The sequence below is a fragment of the Pinus tabuliformis genome, chromosome 6, assembly GCF_031772625.1.
Source record: "Pinus tabuliformis cultivar Carrire ecotype Pingquan chromosome 6, CPIR1, whole genome shotgun sequence".
In the NCBI taxonomy this organism is placed as follows: Eukaryota; Viridiplantae; Streptophyta; class Pinopsida; order Pinales; family Pinaceae; genus Pinus; species Pinus tabuliformis.
In genome coordinates, this window is record NC_142292.1 from 603,249,049 (window position 1) to 603,259,590 (window position 10,542).

Here is a 10,542-nt window from a genome sequence, read left to right on the forward strand (position 1 = left end):
TCTAAATAGTTTTAGATATTTTAGTTACATACGATTGTTAAATTTGAGATGAAATATCTTGGTGAAATATATATTTATTGGGTATTGAAGTCATGGGGGCTTCACTCAATGAACCTATGACATATCACGTGCGTTCGTGGCTTACTAAACAATACCCCTAATTTGACTACATATTGGAAAATACCTCTAAAATCACATTATTTAACCCCCTACTAATATGAACCCAATACACCTTCCCAATTAAAAAAACCCTTCACTAGATATTGTAGGTATCCATTTTTTCGTTAACATTTTTTTATACCCGTTTATATTTTTTCATTAACTTTGAGCTCCATTTTATATACCTGTTAATATAAAAAACCTTTATCCCCTAATATATGCTCAATATATTATGTCATTTTTCCCTTAATATATATCCCCCAATATGAACCCACGTGGTATGGTATTGCTTCCTCAGTGAAGCCCCTGTGATTGAAGTATGGAAGAAAGAAGATAGAATTTTGTTGTCTTGAGCCAAGTATCACTGGGATATTCTAAAGAGGTTCAATACGATGAGTTGCAATCCAAACTCAACTTGATTAGAAATTTGGTTCGAGTTACAAATAACTTAGGTCGTAATCTAATTGATATTACTCTATGTTGTCAATTGGTTGGAAGTTTGATATAAATAATTATAAGTTGACTAGATATAGTTTTTTTAGACAACATGGTTTCAAGCTTTATATCAAATCCTTGGGAGATACATTAGAAAGAAACTAAGAGAATTTTGAGGCATTTGCATGGTACATTTGGTTATGCTTTGTTATATAGATCAATACAATATTTCATAAAGATTGGATATACATATTTAGTTTGTGCACATTGTATTGGTGACAATAACACTACTTTATCTTATACATTCAACATGAGTTCAAAAAAAAATGTATGGACTACTAAAAAGCAACCTATAGTTTCACTCTCTACAATAGGAGAAAATGAAACAGAAACAACTACATTAGCATGTGAAGTAGTTTGGTTAAGAAGAATTTTGCAGGATCTACATAAGTGTTAAGAACAAACCACATAGTTGATTTATGATAATCTAAGTGCTATTTAGATGACCAAGAATCTATTTTTTCACAACAAGACTAAATACATTGATACACAATATTATTTTGTTTGAGATTTGGTTTAACAAGGTGTGATTCAGATTATGTATTGTATAGTCAAGCAAGTTGCAAATATTTTTGCTAGGGCACTACTGAAGGCCAAGTTCTACAAATTCATGGATGATCATGAAATCTTCTCAAATGATCATTATGGGAGGGAAATGTTGGGTTAATGATTCATTTTTGTTCTCATTGTTCCAATTAGAATCAATTGTGGAAATTGTTACTATGCTTATATCTCGAAGAAATAAATTGAGATTAAGATATAACTTGTATTGAGCGAATTTAGGGGTTGTCAATTGAAAAATATAAAAGCTAATTGTTTCATGAGATAATTCTCATTCATATATAAATATATGTTTTTGATATGAAATAAAATTGAATAACTATACATTATTGACTTATTATTGTTCTCCTCATATTTTGGTGTGAAAAATATTCATAATGTTTTTTTCTTCCTTTCTATTCTTTCATCTTCCATCTTTTAACCTAATATGACTATTTAGATAAATTACGTATGAATCTCCAAACATAAAATCTTTTACCCCTTTCTAGACTTTCACAGATTTTGTAAATGAACCTTTTGCAAATTTCAATGCCATACCAAGTACTTTTCTCTTTGTAGACTTCAGTATGTTAGTTTCAATCTTTATTTCCTAAACATTTCCATTTCTCAATCGGATTAGAAATTACTTTCTAGATTTTCTCCTTTAGTACTTTTCTCTTTGTAGACTCTAGTCTCTTAGTTTCCATCTTTATTGCCTACTTAGCATTTTAGCGTTTCCATTTCTATTGGATTAAAAAGTTACCTTATGGATTTTCTCCTTTAGTGGCATTAATTATTCTTAATCTTCTCACATCGGGTTAACCTTGTCAAAGGTTCACTATTCACAGGGTTACACCGCAGGATCACTTTACGTTCATGGAATGTCCCCCAGATGTTAAATTCCAAAAGTAACTCAACGGTAAAATACATTAACATTATTTATGAAAATTAAAATATAAAAAAATATTGTATTAAGTGGAGTATGAGGGTGATGAACTTCTGGATGTTCTTTTTAAAATATATTTTAAATAAAAATTAATAATATTGAATATAATAAAAAACGAAAATGAAAGATGGTATTAAGTGGAGTACGAAGCTAATTAATTTTTTTTTTTTAAATATATGTAAAATATATTTTAAATAAAAATTAATATTGAATATAATAAAAAATAAAAATGAATGTTTATATTTAATTAGATTTAATTAACAATATTATAAAACATTAATAATTTCATTGTACTGTGATGTTAGATTAGTTATTAATATTACAATTTAATATGAAAAATATGCAGTAACAACATTTTACTCATTTTTTGTCATAAATAAATATTTTGATGTCTATATAAAGTAATATATTTTTTCACTTTTAGGTATAAAAAAATTATAATTTTTATACTTAAAAAAAAATATTTGAATGAAAAATTTAAATAAATATTTAAATATTTATTTTAATTAATATATTTCAATAACAATTATACATGTACAAAGAAAAACATTTTAATGTTAACTATAATAAAATATTTCAATACTCATAGAAAAGAAGCAATTAAAAGTATAAAAAATATTTTCTTTCTTAATAATAGTAATAAGAAAATGTATTTATTCAAGTTTTAATATAAAATTAATATGTGATATTTAAATACTTTTAATAATAATGAAACTAAAAGAGTCGTAAATAAAATATTTCAAAGAATATATTAATTAAAATATTTCATAATATACCTAAAAATGAATCAAAATGTAAAGTAATGAAACTATTTAAAATGTTTTAAGCATAATTTTTTTCAATTCCTTTATAATAACATAGATCCATTAAGTCAAGTGGGTGTAGCTCAAGTGGTAGGTAGGAGTCATTATTATCCTCTCTACCAGGGTTCCAATCCAATCGATATTGACATGCTTGCTCCTTGGGAGCCATTTTTACATGAAAGATAATCCGCTCACCTAGACATGAGTGGCTTTTCTGTGGATGTAACTAGCATAGATTCATCTTCCTCTCATAGCTTGGTAGATCCTTAGTTAAAGTGGATTTATGTAGTTCCTTAATAATACTATTTGTATTATATAAATTTTGCATCTCTATATATAAAAGTATTCTCATTTGTAACTTTATTAAAACCTTGGTTTAATCTCTATGGAATATTTTTAGTAGTGAGGATAGAGGGTTCAAATATATCTCAAAAGTAATTATAACTTTTTTGCTTTTAGAATTAATTAAAAGAAGTTATTAAATTAAATTAAAATAAGTTATAAAATTAAATTAAAATAAAATATTTATAAAATACTTTGATCGTGAGATGAGTTATAGTTTTTGGGCATATGTTATTGATAAGCTAGTATTACCCATGGTATTGTAACAAAGCCTATTTACAAGTTAATAGGCGAATATCCATGCTTAAGAATCTTGTGATATTGCAAGATTATTGTTTGTAAGTATTAAGTTTTAAGATTAAGAAGATAGAGACGTACTTCATTTAAGTTTTAATATAAAATCAATATGCCATATTTAAATAATAATAATAATAATAATAATAATATTTAAAGAGTCACAAATAAAACATTTCAATGATTATATTAACTAAAATATTTCAAAATATACACACACAAAAAGGAAAGGAGGAGTTAAGATGTAAAATAATGAAACTATTTAAAATGTTTTAATTGTAATTTTTTTTAAATGCTTTATATAATATATACATATTTATTTAATCATATATAAATGTTATAAATATTCTTCATAGAAGATCTAATTAAAAAGTCACAAGGGTTAGCTCATTTGGTAGAGTCTTTGTCATTAAATCACCTTTACTATTAAGAAGTCACGGGTTCAATTCTCTTGACACCCTCAGGGTCAGGCCCATGGTTGAGGTCAAAAGAAGTGATCCCTTTAGGTGGATCAGCCTAGTACAAATATTCTATGGATGTAGTGGTCACCTATCTCTGAGATTCATGAACCACATATAAAAGAAAGAAAAGAATAGAAAATATAATTAAAGTTTTCTTAAAATATAAACCACATTAAAAAAACAAAAATAAAGGAAAAGCAGAAAAAATTATGAATAATGAAAATATAAATTAAGGACCAAATAAGAAAGATGTGAGGAAAATTAGAGATGAAAAAAAATCTAGGGAGAATGCTCTACTAGGGTTTTTTCACCTTGTGGACTGAGCACCTTTCTAACAGATCTTAACCCCCTGATAGATATGATTTGCACCTATGATTCAACTGCAGTCTGTCAGCTCCGCGAGATCACGTTGCAAGCCGGAAGGAACGACAATGAATGGTCACCCGCGTCGGCGTGAGGGTCCATAGTCCTTTAAGGACATGGTGAATCGTACCCCATTCATCCAAGGGCGAAGGAATCAAGCAGATGTTGTCGCTACATCAGGTACAGAAGAAATCCTTATCACGGGGCGTAATGGCAAGCGAGAGAAGGGAGAAGTCGTTGTTTTCCAAGAGCAGCAAGAAAATCCAAAGTTTGTAATTCCTAATAACTGCCTGGAGCAAGCCCGACAATATATGAAAGATCATGCCATGATCTGCAAATTTCTGGGCATTTGGCCCAAGGAGCAAGATATATTGGTGTGGATCCAACATAAGTGGGCACCCCGAGGAAAATTTGAGCTCCGTCTTCAAGCAAAAGGATTTTTCACTGTTATTTTCGAGGATCTGGAGGATAGAAAATGCATCTTCAAAAATGGGTCATACTTGATGGGTAGTGCGGGACTATTCCTCAAGTACTGGGAGGAATTTTATAACCTGACAGGGAAGAATTCAAAGCGGATCTAGTTTGGGTGCGACTATACTCGTTATCGAACGATTTCTGGGAGCATGACATACTGGAAGGCATATGCAACTCCATTAGCCAATTTGTCAAAATCTCTGAGATCACAAAACGATGTTGTCACGCAACTTTCACTCAGATTTGTGTGCATATGAACATATCGCAACCATTTCCGGAGTCCATCGAACTGGTCTACCATGATTCCACCTGGATCCAGCCTCTCGATTATGAACATGTTCCTTTCAAGTGTTGGCGGTGCCATGAATATGGCCATCTATTCAGATATTTCCCTCTGACAATTGTGGAGGAAGCTAATTTTTCCACGTAGTACCGAGATGAAGAAGGGTTCCAACAGGTCGGGGGATGTCACCCACACCCGAACCAATCCCCGCAGGACACTTCACAACCTCGCCCAGCATCTGAGGAGGCCCCTTAGCCTCAGCCGAAAATGACCCCCAAGGTCTCGACAACCCCGACGACCCCCAGTTCCAACAATCCTTTTGCCGCCTTAGCAACCATGTATCCAAATCAGGAGCATGTGATGGAGGCCCCCTCCTCCTCCAAGGAGGTCATTTAGTCTATGGAAGTAGATAAGCAACCCGTTCTCCCAGGGGATAAGATGACCACCAAGTGGAAGATTCCAGAACACACTGAGGATGATCAATGGGTCAAAGACGTCCTTACCTGTACTAGAAAAATCTTGGAAGTGGAAGAGAAAAACAATAGATTAGGTGTAGAAGAGCAGAAAATGTTGGAGATCTTCAAAACTTGGATCAAATCAGATGTCAAAGACATTCCAGGGAATTAGTTGTCGCACTTTGGCCATCTCTACTCTCAATGGGAGGCTAGATTAGGAAAACCGGATTCATACCTGCGGGGTACAGGAAAAGACAACAACTTATTGGCCCTCACCATTGTAGATCTGAGGGGTTCAGAGAAGGGAAAGAAGGGAAGGAAGTTGACTAAAGACCTGATCCGTGAAGTAGGGGAGTTACTGTTGAATTCGAGGCATATGGGACAATTAACAGATTACTTTCCCAGATCTGTCCCTCCTTTCCAATGAAGATCATCTCCTGGAACATCAGGGGCTTCAATAGCCCAGGTAAGATCTGATCCCTAAAGGAAAAGATTGATAAGTATAAGCTGAAAATTGTCCTTTTACAAGAAACCAAAATGAATGAAGATAAAATTATTGAGAACAGCCAGCGATGCTGGAAGAACAATAAAGCAATGTCCATAGAAGCAATGGGGGTCGTGGGGGGTTTGGCTATTCTTTAGGATCCTAACAAGATTGTTCTCAAAGATTGGGTCGGCTCCTGGTTCTCCCTTTCTGCAGCCTTCAGATTTATAGGCATGGAGGGATGGACGAGTCTTGCGATAGTTTATGGTCCCTCCAAACCATGAGATAAAGACATTTTTCTCTCCCAATTGCGAGGGTTGAGTCGATCCTAGGACATAAAGGATTTGGTTATAGGAGGGGACTTTAATATGATTATAAGTATTGAAGAGAAGAGAGGTGGAGTTCGGAGATTGGATCCCTCTTCCTTGGTATTCAATGACGCCATAGAAGATCTCCACTTGGTTGACATTCTCCCCAAACACGACCTTCACACCTGGAACAATAGACGAGGAGGACAGGACCAAGTGGCCAGCCGGTTGGATCGATTTCTCCTTTCAGAACATCTTATCCTACAAGATCCAAATGTTGAAACAAAGATCCTGCCCTCCCTTGGCTCGAATCACTGGTCGGTCAGTCTCGTTGTGACCTCTGTGATTGCTCCTCGGAAAAATCCCTTTCGATTTGAAATCTTCTGGATACAACACCTAGACTTTCTGGAGAAGCTTGAAACGTAGTGGATCACGATGGAAAACCCCCCAGGAAATAAGATGCAATCTTTCCAAAAGAAACTTTAGGCGCTGAAACTCAGAATCAAAACCTGGAACCGCGAGGAGTTTGGCAACATTTTTTAGGAGAAGCACAAGCTAGAAGCTCACTTGGAGGAAGTTGAGAGGACGATAATAAGGGATGGCCACTCCTTGGACATGGTGGAGGAAGAGGGGATCCTGACCTGTGAGTTAGAAGAGAGAAGACTTCAAGAAGAGATACTATGGCGACAGAAATTGTGCATCCAGTGGTTGCACGAGGGAGAGCGCAACTCTAAATTTTTCCATAGATCCATGATCAACCATCGCCAGCGAAACCGTATAACCCAACTTCAAGGATCTATAGGCACTCGCTATGAACATCAAGAAGATATTGAAAAGGAACTAAGAACCTACTTTTCCGCTTTATTGCGAGACGAAGGCTATGATAGGACAGAAGCCATCCAGACCATCATGCAGCATATCCCTTCCCTGGTCTCTCCTGCTCAGAACGATGCCTTGCTTAGTCCCATCATGCTTTCTGAAGTGGAAGAAGTGGTCAAGGCCATGCCCTCTAATAAAGCTCTTGGTCCTGACAGATTCACCATTGAATTCTTCAAAGTGGGTTGGTCCTTCCTGAGTCAAGACATCTAGGATCTGGTGGAGGAATCCCGTCATCTTCATCAAATCTAGTTGGGTCTTAATGCCACCTTCCTCATACTCATTCCTAAAGCCCATGAAGCCCTATCACCTAGTGAATTTATACCAATCGTCCTCTACAATGTCATCTATAAAATCCTCTCCACAATTCTGATCAGACGTCTGAAACCTATCCTTCATCACATTATCAGCCAGGAACAATCGAGTTTTGTTGAAGGACGCCAAATTCTTGATGGCATTGTCTTGGCCCATGAGACCATCCATTCCATGTAGTTACAAAAAATTAGAGGCATGCTACTAAGGTTGGATTTGTCCAAATCTTATGTTCGTTCGAAGTGGGATTATCTATTGGCAATCCTCTGGGCTTTTGGATTTTCCGATGATTGGATCCATTGGATCAGATCCCTGATCTCCACCTCTTTCTTCTCAATCCTGATCAATGGATCCCCCTCGGAAACCTTCAGACCTTCTAGAGGAATCCGTCAAGGGGACCCCATATCCCCATTCCTCTTTATCATTGCAGCAGAGGGTCTGGGAAGAATGATAAAGGCTGCCAAGCAATTAAACTTGTTGAATGACATCCACCTACATGGAACCAATGTTCATATGACACACCAAAAATTTGTGGATGATAATATTTTATTTGGTAAGGCTACTATAAGGGAAGTGGCTCAACTAAACAACATTCTGGTGGACTTCCAAGATGCTTCAGGTATGCTCCTAAACAAGGACAAATCGAGTATTTATTTCTTCCATACTCCCAGGCCAATTCAATCTTGTCTGGCTAGAGATCTGGGTTTCACAATTGGATCTCTTCCCTCTAAATATCTAGGGGTTCCTCTTATCTTTAATCCCCTCCACATTTCTCCCTGGAAAGACCTCTGCTCCAAGATATCCAAGAAGCTATCGAACTGGACCTTCTGTGTCCTCAACCTGGCCAGAAGAGCAACCCTTTTGAAATCGGTAATGCAATCCATGTCGATGTATCAACTGTCCACCCTCCCTGCCCCCAAATGTATCTACTTGGAGTTAACAACAATATTCAAAATATTCCTCTGGAGAGGAGCCTCCATGGACCGGAAATGGCCGCTTGTTGCATGGCACAAGATTTTCCTCCCCAAATCTTTGGGTGGGCTTTGTCTGAGGGACCCTATAGTAATCAGCACCACCCTTGGGGAAAAACTATGGTGGAGGAGGATTCAAGGGGGAAATGAGATTTGGAAGTCAATCTGGACCCGAAAATATGGACAGGGGAAATCCTAGGAAGCCCTTATCTGTGAACCTCTACCGAGTATAGGATCAACAATATGGAATTGTGCCAATAATAATAGTGATATGATTTGAGACCATTTCCTTTGGGAAGTCAAGAATGGGCAGTCGTCCCTATTTTGGCAGGACTCCTAGTAGCAGATCCCTCATCTCGATCTGGATCAATCTCTTTCAGATCTAATGCCCCTCTTCCACTCGATCTCGACCATTTGGGTGGTGGACTATTGGATCGAAGAGGCTAATGATTAGGGATGGCATAGATGGAAGTCAACTATAGAGTGGTCGTCGGCTATCTGTCAGGGGGTTTGTGAACGTCTAGGTGCCCATCTTTTATAGCGACATGTCCATGTATCACAAGAGCTGGATAAGCTCAGATGGGGCTTCTCTACTACTAGCACTTTTTTTGTCAAGGAAGCCTATCTCATTAGGGCTAATGTAAGGTCACGTTCGGATAGTCCTTTGTAGTGGCAAATATGGAGCAACAAATTGTGCCCCAACGTAGCACACTTTCTTTGGCTAGTTGGCAACAAGTGTGTATTAACATGGGATAGATTACAAAAGCGTGGATTTGTCGACCCATCTATGTGTCCCCTATGCAAGTAGGTGGAAGAATGCCTAATCCATCTCTTTGAGGGATGTCACATTACGTGTGAAGTATGGGACAAAGCCTCCACTCTTTTTGGCCCAATAGATTGCCACCTTGAAGACATTCGAGAGCTGATTGAAGGATGGCCAACTCATCGGTTCTCTAATCCGGTGGTGAATCAAGCGTGGTGGCTCACACTGGGGTTGCTTCTCTGGAACACTTGGAAAGAGAGAAACCAAGCCATTTTTGAAGGAAAACCGCCTACCAACGCTCACATTTGGAGCCAGACGACCTCCAACATCTGGGAAACCATACTTGCAGAAAAATGGGAACTAGAAGACTGGGAAGCAGGCCCTCCTAAATCTCGGATCCCATCCTAGTTGAATCTTTTGTTTGACTCGGTTTACCCCAGGGCACCCACCCTGAGACCTTCCTCTGCCCATTCCCCCTCCAGATTCCTCCCACCCCTGGATGGTTGTATCTAGATTAATTTTGATGGGGCTTCTAAGGGCAATCCTGACCTGATTGGTTTTGGAGGCACCCTTTGGGACTCCTATAGCTCCCCATGGGTAGTATACTCTGGTTCCTGTGGTGTAACAACAAAAAATATGGGAGAGATGATTGGACTTGAGGTGGGTATGAGCCTGGCCTCTCAACTTCGTTGTAGGAGGATCAAAATAGTGGGAGACTCATGCCTTATTATAGATATGGTCCAGAGAATTATCAACGACTCCTCCCCCCTGAAAATGGCCAAAAGCCAGCACTTAGAATCTCAATTCTCTCGCATCCAGCCAACTCTGAACTATTTCAAGTATATCAACACCAACCACGTGCTTCGAGAGGGTAATAAAGTAGCAGATTGGTTGGCCAACCATGGCGCAACCACTCCGCAAAGAGAATTCAGGATGACATGGGCGGACATTAGATCAAAGGCTGACTAGACCCTGGAGAACTATTAAAGAATGATCTTCAAGTCCCCGATGGGGGTGATTATGGTGAGGTCCAGTTGGCAGCGCATTGGATCGTGGAGCCAGAGGGGCCTCCATGCACCACACGATGGAATTGAAGGGTCATTGGGACACACACCTCGCTCCCTGCGAGCAATACTTAATGCAACACAAGGACATGAGGGTGGTCGTTAGCAAGCATTGGGCGATGAGGAGAGAGTGCCAGGAGAGGAGGAGT

At 37.6% G+C, this 10,542-nt stretch overlaps 1 protein-coding gene across 1 annotated transcript; it reads left to right on the top strand.

Annotated features, from left to right (window-relative positions):
• The first annotated feature begins 6,467 nt into the window (after positions 1-6,467).
• LOC149260003 (uncharacterized) lies at positions 6,468-6,833 on the top strand. Its single transcript, XM_089456111.1, has one exon. It carries the CDS (start codon positions 6,468-6,470, stop codon positions 6,831-6,833), a length of 366 nt encoding a protein of 121 aa, XP_089312237.1.
• The last annotated feature ends 3,709 nt before the right edge of the window (positions 6,834-10,542 follow it).